Source organism: Humulus lupulus, chromosome 2 (assembly GCF_963169125.1).
Source record: "Humulus lupulus chromosome 2, drHumLupu1.1, whole genome shotgun sequence".
NCBI lineage: Eukaryota > Viridiplantae > Streptophyta > Magnoliopsida > Rosales > Cannabaceae > Humulus > Humulus lupulus.
The window spans coordinates 9,964,052-9,991,612 of NC_084794.1; the positions used below are offsets into that span (position 1 = coordinate 9,964,052).

The 27,561-nt window shown below is 41.1% G+C and overlaps 2 protein-coding genes across 2 annotated transcripts; one reads left to right on the plus strand and one right to left on the minus strand.

Moving 5' to 3' along the window:
* The first annotated feature begins 22,220 nt into the window (after positions 1 to 22,220).
* On the plus strand, positions 22,221 to 24,578 carry LOC133817237 (U-box domain-containing protein 6). Its single transcript, XM_062249694.1, has 2 exons — positions 22,221 to 23,198; positions 23,580 to 24,578. The coding sequence occupies exons 1-2, from the start codon at positions 22,984 to 22,986 to the stop codon at positions 24,367 to 24,369; spliced, it is 1,005 nt and encodes a 334-aa protein (XP_062105678.1). The 5' UTR covers positions 22,221 to 22,983; the 3' UTR covers positions 24,370 to 24,578.
* Positions 24,579 to 24,623: 45 nt separating this feature from the next.
* LOC133817236 (altered inheritance of mitochondria protein 32) lies at positions 24,624 to 27,268 on the minus strand. Its single transcript, XM_062249693.1, has 5 exons — positions 26,846 to 27,268; positions 26,638 to 26,723; positions 25,789 to 26,094; positions 25,616 to 25,699; positions 24,624 to 25,382 (listed from the first exon to the last, which is right to left on the minus strand). Exons 1-5 carry the CDS (start codon positions 27,251 to 27,253, stop codon positions 25,028 to 25,030), a joined length of 1,239 nt encoding a protein of 412 aa, XP_062105677.1. The 5' UTR covers positions 27,254 to 27,268; the 3' UTR covers positions 24,624 to 25,027.
* Between the last annotated feature and the right edge of the window lie 293 nt (positions 27,269 to 27,561).

The following is a 27,561-nucleotide window of genomic DNA, read 5'->3' on the forward strand; positions in this document are numbered from 1 at the left end:
CTTCGGATCGGGGGTCTCGAGCTAGATGTACGTACGATCTCGAAAGACACGTGATCTCGGGAGATGCCATTAGCTCGAACAATGACGTGAGACCGGAGATGCTAAAGCCTTAGAGATACGCGATAATCACCTTGAATATTTACAAGTGTTATAAATATGAGATATAATCCTCATTTATTAATGTAAATCCCCAAGAATCGTGGGATATTATTTGGTCAGTTATGCGTTTCCTGATCTTCAGGGACGTTTCCTTTTATATCTGATTATAGGCATTTAAAGCCATTTATTTTATTCACAAAAGAGTAACTACCCAAAATATGTGGGATAGTATTCTGCATCCTTCTCTATAAATAGAGAAGCCATGCACCATTGTAAAGGACCGAAATTCTGATCCTTGAGAGAAAACTCTGGAGAATTCATGCTAAAGAATTTTTCAGAGATAATCTTGAGATTAATAACAGAGACTCGTGGACTAGGCAGATTTAGCTGCTGAACCACGTAAAAAATCGTGTGTTTGATTTGTTTGTTTCGTTTGGCCATTGTCATTCATTGTTTTTGTGCTCTTCTTTTATCTGTTGATGAAAAACGGCGTCAACAGTTTGGTGCTTTCATTGAGAGCCTCAAACATTCATCCCTGAGAGATTCATGGCTACAAACAATCAGAACACCCCTGACGAAAGCTACCCAAGGCGTCCTGGAAAACAACCAATGGAGAACCCGGAGTTTGAGGAGAGAAGTGGGTCCTCCGATTCCCGGGGACCACCGCCTCCACCGAGGGATGAGGATATGTACTACAATCCTGAACGTTACGTTCCTATTGTAGAATTGGAAAACCAGCAGTTGAAACAGCTGTTGGCAGAAGCCAACAAACGTAATGAGGAGTTGACTAGGATAGCCGCGGAGGGTGGCTCAGCCCCCGCCTTCGCGCGAAAACCAAGTCCCTCCTCCAAGGGACGGGCATGTTCCTCCCCGGAGGCCCCGTGGACGACCACAAAAAGATGCTGCCACGAGGAGGCCGACTCAACCTCCGGCACCAGCAGAGCCATCTGCTCCTCCTAGGCCCCAGAGGAGTACCCGAGCTCGGGTCCCGCCTAATCCACCTGCGGAAGCGCCTGCAGGAACTGAGAATAATCGAGCTCCTACCGAGGCTCGGACTCAGGTTCCTGGTAGCGCACCGAACGCGACTGACCCATCTCGGGAAAATTCTGGACCCTCTAGGCCGAGGCAAGGGAGGCAGCCACCGTCGCCTATACGGTTCCCTCCATCTCCCATAAGATATCCTTCACCTCCCCGCAAAAATGCTCAACCTGTTCGGAATCAGGATCAAGGGCGTACGGGGGATAGACAAGGACACAGGGAGACTTTCTAGGAGCGGAGAGGCGCACAATCTGAGAGAAGTCAGACGTCCTGGTCTCGCACTGCGGAGACAAGGCGACATGGGAAGAACCCATCTCGAAACGACCGATCAATGAGTTTCACCAGTGACGAGTCTGGAGAGACCAGGTCCGTCAGTAAATGCGACCGAGGTCGTAAAAATACTGGAAGCCGCAAGATCCGTCCTAACCTGCGGAATCATCTGAATCAGAGCAGGGGGAAGGGAGATCAGACAAATCCGGACCTAAGGAATCACCTAAATGGGCGTAGAGATCCCTCACGGAGACGCGAGCCTGGGATCATGATCAATGACTATCAATTCCAGACACCACCTAAGGACCCAGTCCAAGAAATGATTGATCAGCTCGAAAAAGCCTTTAGGCTTTTAAAGAATGAACGAGGGAACGGTCGATATGAGGACTCTGACAAGGAGCTCGAGCCGTTTGCTCCAAATATTTCTAACACTCAATTTCCTCAAGGGTTCTGGATTCCTCACGTCCCAGCGTTTGAAGGAAAAACCGACCCATGCAGTCACCTAAGTACATTCAACACTATTATGAGAGTTAGTAACGTGGGTTACGAGCTCAGGTGTATGTTGTTTCCAACATCATTGGCCAGACCTGCTAAGAGTTGGTTCGAAAAGTACAAGAGGCACTCGATAACTTCATGGGATCAGTTGTCTAGAGACTTCAAGAAGCAGTTCCGAGCCATGATGGCAGTCAGACCAGAGGCATCCACTTTGACTAACGTCCGACAACAGCCGGGCGAAACACTGAAAAGCTACCTGACAAGATTTAATCTAGAGGTCGCACGGGCTCGAGATGTGGATGACAGTGGGCACCTAATGGCTATCCGAGCTGGTGTGTTACCCGGAAGTGCCCTTTGGGATGACATGCAAGGGAAACCGGTGAGGTCAATAACCGAGTTTAACAGACGGGCGCAGAGATTTGTCAATGTAGAGGAGGCGAGGTCAACGCTGAAGGCGACCTCGCAGACCGAAACTACAACGATAAACATTAACTCCGCCTCAACCTCGGCTGACCAAGCAACTCCACAGCCTACCTCGGAGAATCCCTCCAAGAGGAAAAAGAGCGAGGGAAATAACCCCGAGGCTGAAGGAGGAAAGAAAAAGAAAGGAGAAAGGTATTTCTCCGTATATAAAGTACACACCGAACTCAACGGGTCTCGAGAAAACATATACCTGGCTAATGAAAACCAGGTCCCCTTCAGGCATCTGGACCCAATGAGAAATCAAAAGTCAAAAAGGGATTCCAATAAGTATTGCCGGTTCCATAGAGACACCGGACACACCACTGATGAATGTCGACAGCTGAAGGACGAGATCGAGGGGTTGATCTCGAGAGGTTATTTCCGGCAGTATGTCAAAAACCAGAGTACTGGACAGACTACTGCGAGTCAGAGAGTAGCCGCGCCTTCGACGGCACAAAATAATAACTCCCGATCTCGGGAAGAAGACAAGCCCCCGCCGATTGATGGAGAGGATGTAATAACCATCTCGGGAGGGCCTCATCTCGCGGGAGGGGGCAAAAATGCTCAAAAGCGATACGTTAACGAGTTGAAGACAGGGGACGGGTCTCCTTATGAACCCGAACCTAGGGCACCAAAAAGCCAAAGGGTTGAAACGCAACCGATAACATTCACTGAGGAGGACGCATCTCATGTTCAGTTCCCTCATCATGACCCATTGGTTATTACCCTTCAGCTTGCCAACAAGAGAGTCCGCCGAGTTCTCATAGATAATGGGAGTTCGGTCAACATTCTTTATAAGGCGACCCTCAAGAAAATGGGACTCTCCCTTCGCGACCTGAAGGCAGGTGCAACTACTTTGTACGGCTTTTCAGGAGAAGGGACTGCTTGTATGGGATCCATTGAACTCCCCGTGACCTTGGGAGACTATCCAGTCTCGGTGACCAAGATGATGGAGTTCGTGGTGGTAGATTTACCATCTGCCTACAATGTACTGCTCGGGAGACCCGCCCTGGTCGGGCTGGGGGCAGTGTCATCTATGAGGCACCTGGCCCTTAAGTTCCCAACCCCAAGCGGGGTCGGGACTTTAAAAGGAGATCAATTGGCAGGAAGGGAGTGCTATAGCATTTCTTTGAGGGGAAAGAAACAAACGAGCGCTCAGGCACTCGTTATCATACAAAATAAAGATGGGACGGTTTTAGAAATTGATGAGGAGATCGATCCGAGGATCGAGGAAAAATTTGACCTCCAACCTTTGGAGGAGCTCGAAGAAGTTCAGCTCGAGGCAGCTGATCCCTCAAAGAAGGTGAAAGTCGGAAAACACCTCCAAGACGAGGCAAAATAGCAATTAATTTGCTTTCTGAAGAAAAACCAGGATGTCTTCGCATGGTCACACTCAGACATGGTGGGGATAAGCCCGAATGTAGCAAGCCACGCATTGAATATTGACAAAAGCTTTCCCCCGAAGCAACAAAAGCGAAGACAGCTGGACGAAGACAGAAAGAAAGCACTAAAGGAGGAAGTTGACAGGCTGAAAGCAAACAATTTCATTAGGGACGCTTTTTACCCTGACTGGGTAGCCAATCCAGTGTTGGTCCCGAAGCCCAATGGGACGTGGAGAACCTGCATTGATTACTCAGACCTCAACAAGGCCTGCCCAAAAGACTGTTTTCCGCTGCCAAGAATTGACCAGCTCGTGGATGCCACGGCGGGGCATGGCCTGATGTCGTTCATGGATGCCTATTCTGGATATAACCAGATTCCCATGCATGCCCCCGACCAAGAACATACGAGCTTCATTACAGATAAAGGGCTATACTGTTATAATGTTATGCCATTCAGACTTAAGAATGCTGGAGCCACGTACCAGCGGCTCGTAAACATGATGTTTTCAGAGCAAATAGGGAACAACATGGAAGTTTATGTTGATGACATGCTTGTAAAGTCTCAACTTAACAAGAACCATGTTGATGATCTCGAAGAGTGCTTTGGCGTACTTAGGAAATACAACATGAAGCTAAATCCTCAGAAGTGCACTTTTGGGGTATCTTCGGGAAAATTTCTGGGCTTTATTGTCAACTCTCGAGGGATCGAGGCTAATCCCGACAAAATAAAGGCCCTGATTGATATGCCTTCACCTCGGAAGCATAAAGATGTCCAAAGCTTGACAGGCAGGATGGCCGCTCTGAGCAGATTCATCTCGAAGTCAACGGATCGAGGCCTTCCATTCTTCAACTTATTGAAAGGAAGTAAGAAGTTTGAATGGACAGAGGAGTGCGAGCTGGCCTTTCAGGAGCTCAAAAAGCACTTAGCTGAACCGCCCATCCTATCGAAGCCTGAGACGGGAGAAGTATTGTTCTTATACCTCTCAACTACCGAACACGCGATAAGCGCGGTGCTTGTTCGAGAAGAAGAAAAATTGCAGAAACCCGTCTATTACATTAGCAAAAGATTACTGGGGGCAGAGTCAAGATATCCATTGATGGAAAAGCTTGCCCTCAGCCTAATCCACTCATCTCGCAAGCTCTGCCCCTACTTTCAAGCACATCCCATCCATGTACTGACAGATCAACCACTTAGGCAAGTCCTGTCTAAACCAGAGGCGTCAGGTCGGCTCCTTAAATGGGCTGTTGAGCTCGGACAGTTCGAGATCACTTACCATCCAAGAACGACCATTAAGGCACAAGCCTTGGCAGACTTCATAGTGGAGTGCACTGGTATAGCCGACGACGAGGTAATAACCACGGCCCACGAGCTGTGGAAACTTTACGTCGACGGCTCGTCAAATGAAAATGGAGCGGGGGCAGGAGTTATTCTGATCACTCCTGCAGGGAGAAAATTTCACTCTGCTTTAAGATTTGGTTTTAAAGCATCTAATAATGAGGCTGAATACGAGGCTCTACTTGCGGGACTACGAATAGCAAAAGAGCTCAAGGCCAAAGCTATACATTGCTACAGCGACTCCCAGCTCGTGGTTAATCAAATCTTGGGGGAATACCAGGCTCGTGGCACAAGAATGGCAGCTTATCTGGCGAAGGCAAAATCCGCATTAGAGTATTTCGAGTTTTATGCAATCGAACAGGTTCCCCGAGAACAAAACTCAAATGCAGATGCCTTAGCTCGGCTCGCCACTTCCGCCGAAAATGAAGAGCTGAATGTTATACCCGTAGAACACCTATCAGCACCCAGCATTACTGAGCCAGACGAGGAAGATGTGTGCATGATTGAAACAGAACCAACCTGGATGAGTCCAATAGTTGATTATCTTGAAAATGGAATTCTTCCAAGAGATCGAAATCAAGCTCGAAGGTTGATGTATCAACTTCCTCGTTACACCATTCTGGATGGAAAGTTATACAGAAGAGGGTACTACATGCCGCTGCTTAGATGTGTAACTCCTCCCGAAGCTAAAAAGATCATTGAAGAAATTCATGAAGGGTTCTGCGGAGATCATACCGGGGGGCATAGCCTGTCCAAGAAGATTATACGCCAAGGATATTTCTGGCCAACCATTAAAACGGACTCTTTCGAGTACGTGAAAAAGTGCAAAAAATGCCAGAGATTCGCAACGATACCCCGAGCTCCACCTTCCGAACTGACCATGTTGACATCCCCATGGCCTTTCACGGTATGGGGCATCGATCTCATAGGCTCACTCCCAACTGGCAAAGGCGGAGTAAAATATGCTGTGGTCGCCGTTGATTACTTCACAAAATGGACAGAGGCTGAACCATTGGCGACCATAACTTCGAAAAAGATCCTTGATTTCGTGGTAAAGAACATCGTATGCCGATATGGAGTACCAAGAAAGATTGTATCTGATAACGGAACCCAGTTCGATTGCGACTTATTCACCAACTTTTGTGACAAGAACGGTATAATAAAGAGTTTTTCATCAGTGGCTCACCCTCAAGCGAATGGTCAGGTCGAAGCCGTTAACAAAACCCTCAAGAGTTCTCTAAAGAAGAAGTTGGAGGAGGCAAAGGGACGATGGCTCGAGGAATTACCTCAAGTCCTTTGGGGATATAGAACTACAGCTCGGACATCAACGGGACATACCCAGTTCTCTCTAGCGTACGGATGCGAGGCAATGTTGCCCATCGAGGTCGAAATCCCAACGATTCGAACTCAAATTTACGATCAGGATTCAAATCACACTCGGCTCGAAGAAACCCTAGACTTGATCGAAGAAAAAAGGGAAGAGGCTCAGCTGAGAAATGCTGCTTACCAGCAACGAACCACAAGATATTTCAATAAAAGGGTTCGAGATCGAAAGTTCGGAGTGGGAGACCTGATTTTGAGACGCGTATTCTTAGCAACCTGAGATCCAGCAGCTGGAGTGCTCGGGCCAAACTGGGAAGGACCATACCAGATAGAATCAGTCATCCGACCTGGCGTATACAAACTTGCAAGATTAGATGGGAGCCTGATACCACGAGCATGGAATGGCGAACACCTTAGACCATATTATCAATAGTGTAGGAAGTGTTGCCTGTAACCATGAATTTCTATCTGTACTAGTTTGTTTGTTTGTTTGTCTGTTTCTGAATTTCATCAAATAAAAGGTCTGCTTTGTTTCACATGTAATGTATTTTTATTTTTGCAATCTCCCTTAATTTAATAACCTATGGTCACACTCATAGGATATTAAGGGGGCATCATTGGTATACATACCACCAGCTTAAAAAATAAAAAATATAAAAATATATATATAAAGTATTTGGATGTAACCAAGTACGCGATTTAGATAGTTCGGACATAACCGAATTATCAAAAACATAAAGTATTTGAATGTAACCAAATACGCGATCTTAGATAGTTCGGACATAACTGAATTATCAAAAACAAAGTATTTGGATATAACCAAATACGCGATCTTAGATAGTTCGGACATAACCGAATTATCAAAAACAAAGTATTTGGATATGACCAAATACGCGAGCTTAGATAGATCGGATATAACCGACCATCAAGAACCTAAAACATTTGGAGCTAACCAGATGTGCAAACACAATAGGTTTGGAACAAACCAGCCAAATTATCGATCGATGATAAATGGGAGCCTAAACCTATTGCGAAATATGTCGAGATCGAGGCTGGAATATCTTAAAGAAAAATAGTTTCGAACTCATAACCTCGGAGGCAAAATACTGAGGATGAGGAAAAGTGACTAAAAAGATAACCAAATCATTCATATTGCATACCATATAAGTACTTTCGAGTTCATGGTTAAAGTAATATCCGACCTTGATAAATAACGAGGTCGGAAGCGGATAATTCGAATAAACTATGCATGAATGCATCGAATTTCGAGCCCAAGTCCAAACTATGTTTGTATGAATAAATAAACATAACCGGTTCATCAATTTAAAAATATGCAAAATATTTCGAGCCAAGAAATGTAAAGCATATAAAAGAATGGTAAAAGAAATTGTATCAGCCCCGTGGGCATATATTAAAATAGTTACAGAAATAAGGGGACGCAGCCCCGATAACTGATCTCCCCGAGGTCAGATTCAAGAGAGAGGAGCCTCCTTGGCCTTCTCAGCATTAGTGGCACCGGACCCCTCAGGATGAATAGCAGGGCTATCCTCCTGAGCTTCCTCCGAAATGGTGCCCGGAGCAGCCTTTTCCTTCTCGAGCTGCTCAGCCTTCTCCTTCTCAAGCCGTTCAGCCTCTTCCGTCTCGAGCCGGGCATTCCATCGTTCGAGAAGCGGCGCCTCGTGGGGACCCAAGAAGCTGGTGTCCAGCTCTTCGTTATAAGCCCACATCTGGTACATGGCTGAGTCGACCGCCTTTTCCTTCTTTTCTTTGTACTCGGCAGTAAGGTGAGCTTTGACATCCTCTATGAAGTCGAAGGTGGCGGCCTTGTCCTCTTTGAGCTTCTTTTTGGTCTCCCGAAGCTGGATGTTATCTTTCTTTTGCTCCTCGAGTTCAGTTTTCAGCCTTCCGAGCTCCTTGGCCATATCCTCACGCTCCTTAACCACTGCCTCGAGCTTAGTATTCGCCGCCTTCAGATCGTCGTTCGCTCTAAGGTGGAGGTCCCTCTCCTCTTGAGCATGAGTCTTGCTCGAATGGATCTCGTTGTTCAGCTCGTAATTGAGCTGGGCAGTGAAGGCAAGAGCCTGAAAAAAGGAAGAAACCACCATTAGCCTCAGGACAGTATGAATGTAAGCAAAAGGAATATAGAAGGATACTTATCGCGGCAGTGTGCTCGATACTCTTCTCGTACAGGACAGTGCGGTCTCGGGTGCCAGTTAGGCACTGCCACTGAGGAGCCTCGAAACTGCCGTAGCTCTGGCCGATCCGGGACATGACATCCGAAATCAGCGTAGATCCATGAGGTCCGGCAGCGTTATCCACCACATATGAGTCAATATGGGTGGAGATGGTTAGCTTCTGAGCTCGAGAAGCAGAAGGTCTCTTGGCGAGCTGAGCAGAAGACGTTTGACCCGCCACAGGAGGTTGGGATTCGACCACGACAGGGATACCAGCCTGCGAGGCCGGTGCCACCGCAGAGACGACAGCCTGCGAGGTCGTTGGGGCGCTGATCTGGCCAGTCGACGTAGTAGCAGAGCTCGAAGCCGGCGGGGGAGGAGGAGGCGTTTTCTTAGATCTCTTGGAGCCTTTCCCCGGCTGGCTGGTCTTCAGCGACCCTGCCCTGGGGCGTTTGCTCCTCTTGGCGCCTGCATTGTCGATAAGGGCGTCGAGGTCGGAGTCCATCTCGCCTGCACAAGTCACAACACAGAGTCAGTAAAAGAGAAATGTACAGCAAGTAATTTAGGTATCAGACACATAGAGTGATGATGGAGGAAACCTAACTGGAACTCTCCCCCGAGCTCGAGCTTGGGGACCATGAAATTCCCTCGTCTTCAGAGGAGGCGGGGGGAGTGCCTTCCCTATAAGTAGGGGATAACCTCGAGAGGTCTCTATAGTCATTGGTCCCGTACTGCACCGCTATCCCATTCCACACCTCGTCCGTGGTGTACATGGTATCATATTTCCCGAGCCCACTATCGAACCTATGGACACAGTCGTCTACCCAACTCCATATGTAGAAGTGGTATCTATCCTGTGGGCACGAGACTAACCTATTGGGCCTGTGTTCTAGTAGTGTGGGGGACCACATCCTCGAGGTAGGGAGGACTTTACCTTCATCTGAGTCCGAGCTCGAGGCTTCATCATTGGCCTCATTCCCGGACCGCGGACTCCTCAGACGAACTGGGAGTGTTGGCCTCCTCTCTCTCCTCAGAGGAAGGGCGCCTGTAGGCAGGGGCACCTCCTCCCAACGTTCGTATTTTTTATTAGACCAGTCAGAGGTTGACTGGCCTTCTCCCAACAACCCACAGGCTCAGAGTTTGCCCTCTTGAAGAAGATACGAAAGAGACCTCCTGCCATAAGGAAGTCGGAGCAAGGCCTCTCTGTGCTCCCTCATTGCCTTGGTGGGGGAGGGACGCTTAAAATTAGCTGAAAAGCGAAACACATTTCAGCTAAGTACGGTCTTAAGGGCTAAAATTCCGAGCTCAAAAAAAAAATATAATAATAAAACAAGAGTACTTACGAATCCGCCTGAACGAACGATGTCGAGACAGGGACAAACCGTCTGTCCAGAAAAAAGCCTTTTTGGAGTCAGGAGGGTGGTTTGGAAGATCTTCAAAAATCATCGTCTCTTTGGGGTAGCTCGAAAGATAATAAAAACCATCTCCTCCCCGAGCTCGGGAGGGGTTACTTTTCAAACAAAAGAGATATAAGATCTCTTGAGGTGAAGGTCCTTCCCACCCCAACTCGTGGAACAAGGGCCTCAGGGCAGACAGCACCCTGTACGAATTGGTGTTGAGTTGGAATGGAGCCAACCCAACGAAATCAGTGAAGTCTCTGAAAAAGGACTTCAAGGGCAGCAGAGCTCCTGCCCTTATATGTTCCTGGCTCCAGGCCGAATATTTCACATTGACGTCGCGGCCCCCAGGGGCGAAACAGCTCCGTTCATGACTAGCCGGAGCTCGACACTTCAGGGTGTCCAACGAACTAAGGCCATGGAGGGCCAAAATGTCAGTTATTTGGTCGGTGGTGGTAACCGAGCTCTGGTAGAGCTCGGCTTCGAACATCTCTCTCCGAGGCTGCGAGGACGAAGGTTCCGCCATTAAAGAAAATTGGAGTTCCCCTGGATGGTATGCAACCGTGACTTTTAACGCAGGGTCGAGGGGAATTGGCCTAGGTCCTGGGTTGGGCTCCGGATAGATGGCCTCCCGAAGAACTCTTCTCTTCTTTTCAATGACCTCGTCTATCTGACGGCGATAGTGGGCTCGAGTGTCCTCTTGCTCGCGCGCAAGCTCGTATTCTTGTATCCAACGCTGATTCCGGACGAACAGCGATTCTGGGCTCGGAGATTTAGGCTCGTAAGGGATGGCTCGCAATGACCCCCACCGTCTTTCCAGATTCTGTGACATCTAACGAGAAAGAAAAAATGGTGAGGGCCATGCATGCAAGAATCATGAGCTCGATGGTATGAGCTTGGGGATTTAGGAACAAGAAATTAAATATTGAGACCCTTACTAAAGAGTCAGAGCGTGTGTTCCACGGGAGAGAAAAGAAGCGTGGAAGATTTTTTGAAAATCCCGAGATTCAAGGGAAAGAAAGGTGGCGGTTAACCAGAAAGGGTATTCTTGGTTTTCGTGCATTTGTCAAGGACAAGGGTTTTTACCCGAAAACTTATTAGACAAGAAACATGGCCTAAAATTTTCAAAACCCAGAAAATTGAAACTTTGCTCAAACGTTAAAACTGGATATAAACCAGTGATGCGAAATCCAGCAGGGGAAGTCTAAGAAACTTGAAAGCCTATCGAAATGAAACCCCCTATCTTATTATGCTAAGAACGTAAACTAGCATACACAATAAGAACAGTATGGATAAAAAACTGAAAACAAAAATGGCATACTTAGACAGTGATGGTGATTGCAGAGAAATCGTCGACTGAAGAAGAGGTTGCAAGAAAGAACTCACTGACTCGAACAGACCAGGATTCCTGCGTTTCTTTGGCCGAGAGAACATGCACAGAATAGAAACTGTGGCAAGGGGTTTCTGGGGATGTTTTTCTTCTTCTCTTGCAGACGAGGAACAAAAGTGAAGGAGAAGATGAAGCGGGGTCTTGTATATATAGGTGGGAGAACGGAATTAATCAGGAGCGTTGAATAAAATCCTCACTAGATCGAACGGATGGGGATCAATGACAAGAAGGCGCTGAAAAGTTGTTAGACGGACGATCGTGGGCGTGTTTCCAAGGTACTCAAGTACCTAAAATGAGCAATACCCAGCTGACGCGTGTCCATTTTCAAAGGTGTGACGGTACAGTTCTCAGAGAAAGTAGTTCAAAAGTTTCCTTCTCTTAGGATTCGAACAAATACTTTTGAGGGGGCAAGATGTTATACCCAGATTTCGAGCCATGATAAATATGACCTCGAAAGATGGATTCGCAACAAATGGTCTCGTAAGGATTGAAGTATGCTCCAGGATTGTATATCGAGCCTGCAAAGTACGATATATGACCTCGAATATATGAGCTCGAAACGATCTCGATCTCGAAAGGTAGCTCCGAGAACACACTCATCTTCGGGGACGACTTCGGATCGGGGGTCTCGAGCTAGATGTACGTACGATCTCGAAAGACACGTGATCTCGGGAGATGCCATTAGCTCGAACAATGACGTGAGACCGGAGATGCTAAAGCCTTAGAGATACGCGATAATCACCTTGAATATTTACAAGTGTTATAAATATGAGATATAATCCTCATTTATTAATGTAAATCCCCAAGAATCGTGGGATATTATTTGGTCAGTTATGCGTTTCCTGATCTTCAGGGACGTTTCCTTTTATATCTGATTATAGGCATTTAAAGCCATTTATTTTATTCACAAAAGAGTAACTACCCAAAATATGTGGGATAGTATTCTGCATCCTTCTCTATAAATAGAGAAGCCATGCACCATTGTAAAGGACCGAAATTCTGATCCTTGAGAGAAAACTCTGGAGAATTCATGCTAAAGAATTTTTCAGAGATAATCTTGAGATTAATAACAGAGACTCGTGGACTAGGCAGATTTAACTGCTGAACCACGTAAAAAATCGTGTGTTTGATTTGTTTGTTTCGTTTGGCCATTGTCATTCATTGTTTTTGTGCTCTTCTTTTATCTGTTGACGAAAAACGGCGTCAACACCAGGGATTTTAGGGTAACGGGTTATGAAATATTGGTGTTCGAGGATAGTGAGATTAGCGGGAATTGGGAAGCATTAATTATGATTAACGGGTTAAGCTAGAAGTACCAATTTTGCCCTTGGGGTGACTTTAGAGGCTTAAGATGACATAAGGGCATTTTGGTCATTTTAGGGAGAATTTATATGATGTTTAGTGGTTGAAGGCTGTAGAATAAAACAGAACAAAAACAGGGGTTTGCCTCTCCCTTACCCGTACCTCATCTCCTTCATTGCTCCTTTGGTGGTTTTGTGTTTTTGGTGATAATTCAAGCTAGGGAAACTTAAGGGCTGGGTTGGAGACTTGTGTTAGCTTGTGTGGAAGGTTGAAGACAAGTTTCAAGGTGAGTTTTGCCATTAATCACAGCTGGTACTCTGTTTTTGTTTATAGTTTTCAATTCATGTTCTTGATGTGGGAAGTATGAATCAAAGGAGGTTTTTGGTGTTAGTTGATTGGGGTTTGGTGTGAGTGAGATAAGGATGTTGTAAGGGGGTTTAATTACATGTTTGGAGGAGGTTTTATGATGGTTTGAGGGGCTGGTTTGAGAGAAAAACGCACAGGGGGAAAATCTGGTTCGTGCGTGGGCTAGTTGCTGAACTGGGCTGGGTGCCGCGGCACAGCTTTTGTGTGCCGCGGCCCATGCGCGTCTGGCAGATAGGGCTTGGGGGCGTGCCGCGGCACGGCTTTTTGGGGCCGCGGCCCATAAGGCCAAACCTTGCTAAAAGTGGTTTTTAGCTTAGGGATTCAAACCATAGGCCTCGGGGTTGGACCTAGTACCCGGTTGGGTAGTATTTGAGGTCTCGGGGGGCTGGGATTTGGTTTGGGAACCCTCAGTTATCATTTTTATTGACGAATCCTATATCTTGGTTATGACCAGGTGACCGTCGAGGAATTTAAAGGTTGATCGTTCTCAGGGGTCGTTCATATAATTATTCTCACTTGAACCAGAGGTAAGAAAACGTTGTTTTAGTACAGTTGCACCCTGTATAGATATATGACATGCGTGGTTTGATACTTGAGGCATGTTGGTTGATATATGTGGACATGGATTGCATATTAAATGCTGTTGAACGTTGTTTACCTGTTTGAGACACTGACTAGTCAGGGACCGACTCTAAAGTCGAGAATCATGCATTGAATGACACTATAGCATTAATGCCAGACCGACCCTAGGGTCGAGAAACTTATAAGTGCTTGCCTGGCTTACAACCAGATGATTATAGCCAAGGTATATGACCCCGGTGACTGTTTGTCACATGGCTAAGGGACGTTGTCCATAGTTTCGACTCCAGAGTCGTGAGGAAGGTTATGTTGGTGACTATTCACCATACACCTGTCCTAAACAACTTATGAAAGATTCATTTCTCAGTTAAGCCCTGGTGACCCTATCGTCACATGGCTAGAGGGAGCGATGCTCATTATTGTGACTTTTGGCTATTGTCACCTAGTTGTTGGACTGATAGTCCTGAATGGTTATTATGATCGTTGTTGATATTATATCATGTTTTATTATGTTTTCTTGCTGGGCCTTGGCTCATGGGTGCTATGTGGTGCAGGTAAAGGGAAGGAAAAACTTGGCCAGCCTTGAGTGGAGAGCTTGGGCGGTGTGATGTACATACAGGGCCGCTTGACTGCCTCGGTCAAGGAGTTCTCAGAGGGACTAGGGGTTTACCCTATTTTTGCCGCTTAGGCCGGCGGGGATTGTATATTTGGAACTGTAGCAACTCTTTTGTAACATGAACTACTTGTAAACATTTTAAAAAGGCTCATGAGCAGTTTATTTACTTAATGAAAAGTACCCTTTCCTTTTTACTGGTTTTCCACCTTAACCTATTAATAACACTTAGATCACGTTTTTAACCAAAGGACTCGGGTAGCGGGTCAAATTTCCGGTTCACCGTTCTCTGTAACTGTTCTGGGGTAGCCAGGGCGTTACAGCTCTATTCTTTCACAGGAGCTTGAAACAATGCTACACGAAAGGAAGCTCAAACATTAAACATTGATTAATTTACTCGAATATTCCTAGGAGGAATTGATTAAATTTCTCTCAAGAATATACAACCAAAGGCTTATAAACACAAGTCAGATTATCCAGCTTGACACAAAACAAAATTTTCAAATTGATTGACAATTTTCTTAACTTTGAATAACACACAATTGATCAAGCGGATAACACCATAACAAGACAATTTAAAAAGAACAAACCCCCAAAGATTTTCGGAGGAAATCAAAGCGAACCGAATCAAGAGCTTTAGTGAAAATATCAGCAATTTGTTTATGTGGTTCAATATATTCCAAGACAATAACTTTATTTTCAACTAATTCTCTTATGAAATGATGACGAATATCCATATGTTTAGTACGGGAAAGTTGCACAGGATTTTTTGAAATATTAATTGCACTTGTATTATCACAAAAAATAGTTAAAGTGTCAAGATCAAACCCATAATCCATCATCATTTGCTTCATCCACAAAAGTTGTGCACAACAACTTCCTGCTGCAATGTATTCGGCCTTAGTTGTTGAGAGAGAAATAGAATTATGTTTCTTGCTGTGCCAAGAGACAAGATTATTTCCCAAGAAGAAACATCCTCCACTAGTGTTTTTTCTGTCATCATTGTTACCTGCCCAATCAACATCACTAAAACACACTAGATTAGGGTTAGTTTCTTTTGAATACCAAATACCATAATCAGTAGTCCCATGAACATATCGAATGATTCTTTTGACAGCTGTAACATGAGACTCCATGGGATTTCCTTGGTACCTAGCACACACACCAACACTATAACTCAAATCAGGTCTACTAGCAGTGAGATAAAGAAGACTACCAATCATGCTCCTATACAATGTAGGATCAACTTTGACACCATTTTCATCTTTGGATAGCTTCACAGTCGTTCCCATTGGTGTTTTGGCAATCTTTGAACTTTCAAGTCCAAACTTTTTGACCAGGTTCTTAGCATATTTACTTTGAGAAACAAATGTGCCTTCATCTAACTGCTTGACTTGCAAACCTAAGAAATAAGTCAATTCTCCCACCATGCTCATTTCAAATTCCTCTTTCATTTGTTTCACAAATACCTGCACCTCATTGTCAGAAGTAGATCCAAACACAATATCATCAACATAAATCTGAGCAATGATTATGTTAGATTTAATATTTTTGATAAATAAAGTTTTATCTACTCCACCCCTTTTGTATCCATGAGAAACAAGAAATTGAGTGAGTCTCTCATACCAAGCCCAAGGGGCTTGCTTCAAACCATATAGAGCTTTCTCCAATTTGTAAACATGATCAGGTGCATGGGGATCTTCAAACCCTTTGGGTTGTTCAACATATACCTCTTCATTCAAGATCCCATTGAGAAATGCGGATTTGACATCCATTTGGAACAACCTGAAACCAATCAAACAAGCAATAGACAATAATAATCTAATTGATTCAAGTCTTGCAACAGGTGCAAATGTTTCATCAAAGTCTATTCCTTCCACTTGTGTGTACCCTTGTGCCACTAATCTTGCTTTATTTCGCACAATTGTACCAAATTCATCAGATTTATTCTTGAAAATCCATTTTGTGCCAATAATATTGGTATGCAACGGTCTTGGCACAAGGATCCACACTTTGTTTCTAAAAAATTGTTCCAATTCCTCCTGCATAGCTTTAATCCAATTTTCATCAGTTAAAGCTTCTTTCACATTTTTAGGCTAAATTAGAGATAAGAAACAAACAAATTGAACAACATTACTAAACCTTCTTCGTGTTACCATACTGTCTTTTGGATTTCCAAGTATTAAATATGCTGGATGATTTAACTTAACTCTGGTTGATGGCTCCTTTTGGACTTCATCCAAAATAATATCTGGAAATTTCTTTTCTGTCTGTCCAGAATCTGGTTCATCGGATTTGTGATCTGTTGGAACAGATGGATCAGACGTTGCAACAGTAGTATCACTGACACAAGCTTCTTCGTGTTTTTCAGGAGGTTCATCAATAAACCTTTCAATTTCTTCCTCAGTAGAAAACTCAGAAAAATCCCTGGAATCATCAATAACAACGTTAGCCGACTCCATTACAGTTTGGGTTCTCATGTTATACACACGATAAGCCTTACTGTTAGTGGAGTATCCAATAAAAACACCTTCATCACTCTTAGCATCAAATTTACCAAGATTTTCTCTATCTCTCAAAACGTAACAAACACATCCAAAAACATGAAAGTAAGCCACACTTGGTTTCTTACCTTTCCAAATTTCATAAGATGTTTTAGATGTACCTGGACGAAGAAAAACACGATTTATGATATAGCAAGCAGTGTTAATTGCTTCTGCCCATAACCGTTTAGTCAATTTTTTGCTGTTTAGCATCACTCTAGCCATTTCTTGAAGAGTGCGGTTTTTCCTTTCTACAACTCCATTTTGTTGAGAAGTTTTGGGAGCTGAAAACTCATGAGAGATACCTGCAAACTTACAAAAATCATCATAGACAGAATTCTCAAATTCTTTACCATGATCACTTCTTATACGAACAATTTTTCCAATGTTGCAATCTTTTTCAACTTTTAATTTCAAGCAAAGAGTTTTAAAGGCATCAAAAGTGTCAGATTTTTCTTTCAAGAAATCCACCCAAGTATATCTAGAAAAATCATCCACACAAACAAAAATATACATTTTCTCATTTAAACTCTCAATTTGAATTGGACCCATAAGATCCATGTGAAGCAATTCTAAAACTTTCGAAGTGTTTATGTCAGAGACACTTTTATGTGTAATTTTTAATTGCTTACCAAGTTGACAACTCTTGCACTTACCATCAAATTCTTTACCAAGCTTAGGTAAACCACGAACACTCCCTGCATGTGACAATTTTTTCAAGGTTTTGAAATTTATGTGACCAAGTTTAGCATGCCACATATCAGTGTTATTACTCACAACAGATTGACACATAATAGATGGCAGAAGAGTGTAGCAATTGTCATTATATCTATAACTTTCAAGAACATTCTCACCATTCTTGTTTAAAACAAAACAATTCTCTTTATCAAAGTTAACAGTATAACCTTGATCACAAATTTGACTTATGCTTAGAAGATTAGCTTTAAGACCTTCCACAAGTAACACTCTTTTTATTCTAGGCAACCCTTCAAAGTTAAGAGTGCTCATACCAAGAACATTACCTTCAATTCCATTGCCAAAAGTAACAGACCCACAATGCATAGGTTTTATGTCTGTAAGAATAGACTTGTCACCTGTCATATGTCTTGAACAACCACTGTCAAAATACCAAAAATATGAAGAAGCAGATCTATCATATTCACTAGTAAAACCAGCAAAACAATTATTCTTTTTTATCCATATTTTCTTTGATTGAACATTTTCCTTTTTTACTCTTTTGAAATTATCAAAATAATTGAATTTTTCAAAATATTCATTTTTGGCAAAATTCATAAGAGTAAAACACTTAGGACGAATATGACCCTTCCTACCACAAAAATGACAGATTGGAATGAATTTTTCGAACTTACCATTGGATTTACCTGCTGACTGTGTCCTTTCTGTTGGAACAATCCGAGTACCGGATACAACAGATTTCAGTGAGGATGACACAGGAACATCAGACGACAGCATCCCAGCCAAGATAAAGACAGTTTTCTTTGATTTTTGAGAACTTGAAGCACCCTGTCCCACATGACTTCTTTGACCTGAATTCTGTATATTCTCAAAAACAGTTGAACCGGGGTTAAGCATTCTAACATTTTTCTCAAGAGTATCCAAATCTTTAGACAACTTATTAATTTCAACATTTTTTGAAATTATTTCTTTTTCAAATTTTTCATTTAAATCAGTAAGTTGTTTAATTTCAAATGATAAATCTTTATTTTTGCTTACCAATGACCGATTTTCAGAACACACTTTCACCCATGAACCATACATCTTTTTGTAAGATTCACTCAAGGACTCATCATTCAATTCAGATTCATCACTATCACAATTTTCTTCATCTTTTGAAACATTATTCAAGCAAACAATTTTTTCATTTTCAGATTTAGAAACAGGTAAAATAGAAGTGAGAGCGACATTACCTTCCTCATCTTCACTACTTTCAGAGTCATTATCACTTCAAGTAGCAATCATACATTTTTTGTTCTTTTTCAAAGTGTTTGCACACTCAGACTGGATGTGACCAAATCCCTCACATTCCCTGCACTGAATACCCTTTTTATTAGCTTGAAAAGGTTTAAGAGAAGAATGATTACCTTTTGACATCTTGCCATTGAATTTCTTGTTTCCTATCTTATTCATATATTTTCGAAAATTCCTTGCAAGCATTGCCATTTCATTATCACCATCTTCATCATCTGAGACTTCCTTTTCAGTGCTCTTGAAAGCTATGGTTTTCTCCTTTTCTTTGGAAGTACTTGGCTTGTCTTTTTGACGAATCTTTTGATTTAACTCAAAGGTACGAAATGACCCCATCAATTCTTCTACCTTCATAGTACTGAAGTTTTTTGCCTCTTCCATAGCAGTGAGCTTAACATTGAACCTGTCAGGAAGAACTCAAACGATTTTTCTAACAAGAACACAATCATCAAGTTTCTCACCAAGTGCAAAATACTCATTAGAAATATCAGATAATCTCTCATAAAATTCAGATAGTGTTTCAGAATCAGACATTCTAAGGTCATCAAACCTAGTTTGTAACATAATAAATCTAGACATTTTAACATCTACAGTTCCTTCAAACTGAGTTTGAAGAATTGACCAAGCATCTTTAGCCGAGACACATGTGGAAACAAGTTTTATAAAACTTTCTCCAACACCATTAAATATGGCGTGAAGAGCTTTATTATTATAGCTGGATAATTTTTCTTCTTCTGTATCCCAAATAAGTTCAGATTTTACAATTGTGCTTCCATCTTCACCTTTTTCAGTAGGAGGGGGCCATCCAGACAAAATTGCTCTCCATGCTTTCTCATCTTGAGCTTTTATGAAAGCTCTCATCCTAACTTTCCAATATGGATAGTTTGAGTCATTTAGCAATGGAGGTCGAGACACCGAACTACCTTCTGCAAAAAAAGACATTTCACACAAAACAAATCAAACGGAAAATAACCACAAGATCTCACTAAGAGTTTAGTGAACCGCTCTGATACCAATTGAAATTCCGTTTTTATAAGATTACCAACTTAATTATTCAAATAAAATAATTAAATGTTGAACTGTTACAGAAATGTTTAAACAGACACAAATATTGTTTGAACAGAAACCAGATATGTTTAAACAGTTTGTGACCAGAAGATAAAAACAAACATAAAGTAAAGAACACACAAATTTTTACGTGGTATCAGCAATCTTTGCAGATTGCTACTAGTCCACGAGGCCACGCCCAGAGAATGAAATTTATTAGAAGAATATCTAAATGATTACAAAACCAAATTGACTTATACAAATAAAGACTCCCTCTTGAATTTGTCGCAATTGTTGTAATCTAAACTCCTAATCAAATTTCTGAAGTGTTAAGATCTTGAACTCCCTTCAAATCATAACACTTGCACTTTTCCTCCCGAAAAGTGACTCACGAACAAGACTTCTCCCGAAGCTTGATGACCAATGTCCAATTGTGTTCAACCTGCACAATTAACACAAAGAAAACAATACAGAAGTACACTGTAATAAACCACTAAGAACTTGCTGGACTCAAGTTCTTCTCATAATAAAAAATCTCTCTAAAACTTGAAAAATATTTGGAAAATAATACACCAAGAGAGATGATCAAAAACCAACGACCTAAGGATGATTATATACTTTTTAGAATCCCTTTAGGTCGTGGAAAACAAATCAGAAACCAATCAGCCAATAAATTGAAAATCTTCCAAAACAGGAAAGTCTGAATCTGTTCAAACAGACTGGCAATCCGTTCAAACAGATTCATTGAACCTGGACAGTTTTTCAACCCAGTTTCCTTAAATAAATAAGAAAACAATATCTACATTATCACTGCAAGCTGTACACGATTTCTGGACAAATAAATCAGATCAAAACATAAAAATAAATATCAATAATTTCCATTTCAAGAAAAGATATTCTTTTATAGGAAACTATATATTTATTTTATTAACATATATATAATAATCTGATTATAAAAAGACACATTTCAACAAAACAAGAAACTACCCATTTTTCGAAAATACTCATTTAATTAATTTTGTCAATATTGTCCAATATGCCAATAAAATATTTTACAATTTCAATTCATCAATTTGTGTTTTACTTGTCATCTAATCATTGCTTTGTCTTGTTTTAAAATTTTGTTCTTGACTGAGGTAGCATTCACAACAATGTGGATTATATTTTTCAAGTTTGATGATATACTTTATTATTTTGTAAATTTATGTTACAAGTTTATTAATCTTGGTTGTCTATTATTCTATGCAGCTTATGGAATGTTTTATCAAACGTGAGGATCATCATAGAGCAAGAGTCAATTTTCATTGTGGTTTGGAGAAGATCAATGTGATCTCTGAAAAATTGACAGAGTCTCAAAATGATTTGTTTAGTAAGACTTGTTTTGGTCATTTTCTAAACATTAAATCCTATGCTAATCAAGCTAAATTGGTTCACCATGTTTTGTTGAGAGAAGTTAACCAGCCAAACTTAAATGAAATGTGGTTTAAAGTTTGTGGAAAGCTGATTAGGTTTTCATTGGGTGAATTATGATTATTGTCTGAGTTAAATGTGTTTGGTGACATTGATAGAGGTGGAATTAAGAATAGTAATCCTATTGGATTGTATTCTAAATTTTTTGGTGACCATACAAGGGGGATTTCAAGAATTATTGTTAAAGAAAGGTTTAAGACTGCCAATTTTGATAATGATGATGAGGCTGTTAGGATGGTTGTACTTTACCTCATCACTAACTTTTTGTATGCTTGGCAAAAAGAGAAGAACATTGAAAAAACTGACTTGTATTTTTGTGATAGTAGTGGTTTTAATCATTTTTCATGGAGAAATGATATTTTTAATGTGACTCTCTCATCTTTGAGAGATGCTTTGAGAGAAAATGAAGTTTTTATTACTAAAAAAGATTCTTTTCCAACCTATAAGTTAAATGAATTGCTATTTGTTTTCCAAGATTGGCTAAGTTTTAAAGGGTTATGTTTGTGGATTAGAGTCTTCTTTATATGTGGTATTGGGTATTGGGTTTTGAGCTTGCGGGCTTACATTTTACCGTAAATTGGTAAGAAGATGGGATTACCGCAAATTCCGATTTTTTTTTTGTTACGTGGGGTATATATAAAAGTTTCCCATAAAAAAATGTCGCAAGTAAGAAATTAAGGATAATGATCGATTAAATTCGACAAACATTGCCGTAAAGAAATGGCCGCCGAAAAACGGCGAAAGTTAAAGCAGTGATTCCTTAAAGAAGTTAAAATGAAAATCATAATAATCACTTTATATAGAACTATCATAGCACTTTTTCTTTTTCCTTTTTTTCTTTTTTTATTTACGTAGATTAAGATAGAATATAATATAGAACTCAATTTTGTTTAGTAATTTAAATGTGGGAATTTGAAAAAGGAAAAGAAAACCAACAAAACTATTTATTATCCATTAACGTAAAGTTTATCAAGACAGTCAACGTTGGTTCGCGAGAAAAATAAGGCTCGGCCATATATATGTAACCCGGCAAAAAACCATGTTATCAGGGCTAAGCTTTTCCTGAATTTTATTGATAATTGCAAATATTTTATTGACAATTTTATTTATAAAATAATTAAATAGTGCTTATTAGATTTTTAGTAATAATATCCACTCAAATATATTGATATCTTTTTTTTTTTTTTGTAGGATATAGGAGGATGCTTATATTAGGATTGATTTTTTTATGGATAATATTGTTTATTTTTTGTTTGCACAAAGATTATAAACAAATAATGAAGATTGTGTTAGGCATTGCCTAGTATAATCTTACCTTACAAACCCAATATTAAAATCCCAATGAAATCATGCCCTATGTATCTAAGTCTAACCTATCAAAAGCTGAAGACGTTTGCTTCTATAAAAGGAAAAATAAAGATTCACACTTTGGTATCGTTCTGGTATTTCCATATCAGATATTCGGAAAAGAAAAGAAAAAAGAGAAAAAAACCAAAAAAAAAAAAGATGAAAAGAATGGTAAGTTGCTTCTGACTGAAACAATGGATTTGGGTACCCAAAAAAGAGCAGAAGACTAATTCTTCAAGCAACCAATCCACACTACTAATAATAACAGTTTCTAAGAAAGGAAGAAAAACTCAAAAGAGAGAAGAGTGAGTTGAAGAAGAAGAAGAGGAAGAAAGAGAGTTTGAGAGAAAAAGATATCACTTTGATGGAGCAAGTGGTTATGGAAAATCTTTTCAATGGTGATAGAGAGGCTCAGATTGAGGCTGCTAATGAAATTGCTAATCTTGGTAGTAAACAAAGGCATAAACTAGCTGAAAGAGATGTAATCCCACCGTTGATTTCTATGCTTCATTCCCAAAACTATGAAGCCATTGAAGCTGCTCTGGTTGCACTGCTCAGTCTTGCCTATGGCAGTGAAAGGTTAGTCTTTTCTTTTCTAAATAATTTTCCTCAAACACATTAGTTTAAAACTTTATAACAATGCTGATAATTTTGTCAATGTCAAATATTCAAGGAAGATCAAAAAACATGGTTAGAAATAACTATTCATTTTTGTTTGTTTTTCTTTAGGAATTACTTCTATTAGTCTGTGGAATATATTCTTGAAATAATGTTCAATCAATGTGGTAGGGCCAGACTTCACCCCGTTGATGATTCTGTCTAGTAAAAAAAAAAAAAGAAAGGCATATTAAGTTATTAACTGTGAAAAACTTTTATTTTCGTGTGTAGTACGAATGTCGAACAAAACTTTCTCATTATTCTAAACTAGAGCAAAATTTTATATTTTATCCAATGTAACAGGACCAAGAGGCGTATAGTCAAATCCGGGGCTGTACCAGCTTTATTGAATCTCCTTCAATGCCAAAACAAGTCTCTAATAGAGCTCACAGTAGCATCAATGTTAATCCTGTCATCTTGCAAGTCAAACAAGTTACCAATCGCCTCATCTGGGGTCATCCAAATCTTGGTCGAGTTTCTCAATGAAGACTTATCAAACGATTATATTAGTATGCAAACCAAGCTTGACGCCATAGCCACCCTCCACAACCTTTCAACATGCCATGAGATTATCCCATCGTTTGTTTCTTCAGGTTTAGTCTTTTCCTTGCTTCAACTCATCCACGTCTCTGAAAAGTCATCAGAGTTTGTCCTCAAAGTGATTGCGCTGCTCGAAGACATTGTTTCTTTGTCGAATGATGCGCTGCAGGAAGCTGCAGGCACATCGGGATCAATTCGAGCACTGGTAGAGACGATTGAAGAAGGCTCACCTGAGTGCCGAGAGCACGCGGTGAGGATCTTGCTGTTTGTATGCAAGAGCTGCCGAGACAAATACAGAGGGTTGATCTTGAAGGAAGGAGTGATGCCGGGGCTACTTCAGCTGAGCGTTGATGGAACTTGGAAGGCTAAGAAAATGGCTCGGGAGTTATTGTTGCTTTTGAGAGATTGCTCCAATTATGGTTCGAGGAATATACAGTCAAAGCGTGAGCTCATAGAGCAGATCATGCAAGAAATTGATGCAGAAGAAGGGAGAGTTTTGGAGACCACTACGCTGAGACTCGTGGAAGAGATGATAGCAAAGCTTAGTGTATGACATGAAATTGCTTTTCTTCGAGTTTTAGAGTGTTTTGGTGGAGCCGATGGGGTTAATCATTGAGATATTGGGAAGCTGTAACTTTTTTAATGTATATAAAATTGGGTTTCAACTAACATATTATTGTCCCAGAACATTGTGAGCCATAAAAGAAAACACAAACCTAGCAGCAACTCTATTTGCAAACTATACACAAAGCTAAATAAGCAACAGAGCAAGGTCAATCCACTAAACAAATATGTTAGCCGCATTCATGTTAAAAAGTATTTTATGGTCTATATAGTTCAATTTTGTAGTTTCTACACACTGAGACAATAAAAACAAAATGAATGTTACTGCTAATGCCACATTATTAAGCAAGCAGACTAATGAATACATATTTAAAAAAACCAAAAAAAAAAACCTTTCACCTTTAACCAAACAAACAAATTTTAACATGACAAATTAAGTAAACGGGCGGGTAACAAGCATCTGTGAACATGCATAGAGCTACAATTATTCATCTGATTATGCTAAAAGGAACATGTTTATAAAATCATCTCCTTTAACATAAGGTCGTGAAACAGTATACTTTTATTGATGTCGTACCACCTCCCTACAAAAAACCAGGATACAATGCTGCGCCCAAACTGGAAGCCATGGATCATAGTAATATATTTCAGTTTGACCTTTTGAAAAAGCCATAGGCCACCACCACTGTTGCTACCGCACTGACCACAGCGGCGGCAGTAAACACGTCCGCTTGATCCAATTTTCTAAACCAGCTTGACAGTTTGCAGCCAGACCCCGCTTTGCTGCAAGCTTCTACCTTCTTTTCTTCACTTTTATCACTCTGTTCCAAACTTCCATCTCTGCAACAAGTAACCCCGCCATTAGCACCCTGGCAACAACCTGCAAAAGTTTCCTTAGTGTCCTGTGTTTCGCTTTCTTTCTCCTTAATTTTGTCAACTCCATTTGGAAGCTTCTGGTCATTTGCTTTTTCACCTTCCTCGGCAGACACCCCCATTTGACCCCTGTAACCAATCAGAATTTATTGGGTTTCTACATAATATAGAGTTTGACGTTCAAAGAAAATAGCAAACACAATAAGAAAATCCACAAAGCCATTTGTTGTAGATCCCATCTTGGTTCAACACCATTGATCAATGTCTCATTCAATAAAAAAGAAAAATACATGCGTAAAAGTGTCCTATAGTTCAGCTTAACTTTCCACTAGAGCAGAATATCAAAAAACAAATTCACAAACCTCCAAAGCCGTTCTATAATCTCGCCTTTTGCAATATGTTGATCAAGCAATTCAGGCACATCCTCGGGAGTGACATAGCCATACCTACATCAACGACAACAACTGTTTTCAATCCCATAGAACAACAACTATCATCAAAGTAGTTCTAAAATATGTAGCAAGCTGAAACTTACCAATGACCAGTAACCTTTCCATCAAGACCTGGACTGTAGATGATCAAGTTCCCAGCATATTTATGACCTCCAATGTGAGAGCATGCATTAACAACGACCTGATAGCTAAGCCCCCTCGACTTAATCTCCTCTTTAAACTTTTCAATAAGAACTGGTCCACATACACCACATCTTTTATCTCGATTGCCATGAGAGCAGACAAACACAAATGATCCAGTTAAGACCTCCTGAACTCTTGACGTCCATGTCAGGCCATTAACAAGGACATCTTCGACAAAGCTATCTACATCTGAATCCTTCAAAGACCTTTTAATGAAAGAACAGAAACAACTTCAGACTCAACAATGAATTTTCTTTTTTGCCCAATTGTTAAATACCAGTATTATAACATCTTCCAAATACAATTAAAAATTTATAAAAATATGGCAAAATAATTATATACAACTACAACTTCAACTTCGGAAATTTCAGTCATATCCTATCATTTAATGAAAATCAACAAAGTCATGATAACTAGTGTTTATTAAAATATATATCTAGTTTCATACCTAATTGTAGTCATTTCAACGAAAATCAGTCCATGGCGAACATGAGATCTTTAGAAAAAAGTAATCCTGAAGCTCTAAGTAATAAGCTCAACTAGAAAAATCTGATACTACTGTAATTACATACACTAAACCCTAACGGTAATATTCCAAAACTTAAAATACAAGCATGCACATTCAGAGCAAAGATAGTAATAGATTCAAGCAAAGAACGCGAACCAAGTTTTCCCAATCAGCATTTCCTTACTCTCCAACAAAATTAGCTGAGACACATAGTAATCAGTAAACACCACCGCAACGATACCTGTATTTGACCATTTCAGGGAAAATCAGCACATCCCCGTCCGAAAACTCGGTCCCCTCGCGTCCCTCACAGATCGTCAACCTCGTCTGTAAATTGAAAGAACAAACAGTTCAAACGTAAGATTCCAACGCATAACAAATCCAATACACAAAAAAAATAAAGAAAATAAAAGCCATGAATCGGAGACACTTCCTCCCCACACACCAACCTTGAGAGTGATATCGTTCTTGCGAGCTTTGAGAGCCGAGGAGAGGAGCTTCGGAAGCGGATCGGACTCAGAATCTTCGACACGGGAGGCCCAGGCCTCGGGGTTCTTGTGGCAAAGGAAGACGTGGCGGTCGTAGGCGTCGACGGTACCAGCTAAGTTGCTCTGGTACATCTCCGGGCGGCTGAAGCCGTACTTATCCTCGTCGGCGGACAAAGTGGAAACGTCATCGGAGGCCATGGAGGTCGAAACGACACGTCGTTGTTGCAAAGACGAACACGGCAGTGGGAGAAGAAAGACCGGTTTAGAGAGGTTTGAAATGGAAGGGGGAGTGAAACAAAGATATTGGTGGGCACTTGTTCTTCTAGCTACTGATATGAGAGAACGGTAGGAGGGGTGCGCAATGCGCATTTGTTTGGTTTTCGTTATGGACCTTTTCTCGGGTGTGCTTTTTAATTTCATAGTGTGACGTAAACGTGCTACTCCCCAAGGAAGGGTGGGTGGCCAACTCGAAGCGCGAGAAGCGCGTGCGCTTCACGTATTCATAGGTAACGAAAGGGAGTTTGTGATTTTGGTGGTTAAGAAGGGTGAGTGAGTTTATTAGCTACGGAGTCATAAAATTTTGTAGAAGATTAATGAGTTCCATTAAATGTCCAATGGCAGTAGTATTTTAATTTTAAATTAGATCTCATTTATTATAATTTTAATAAGTAATATTA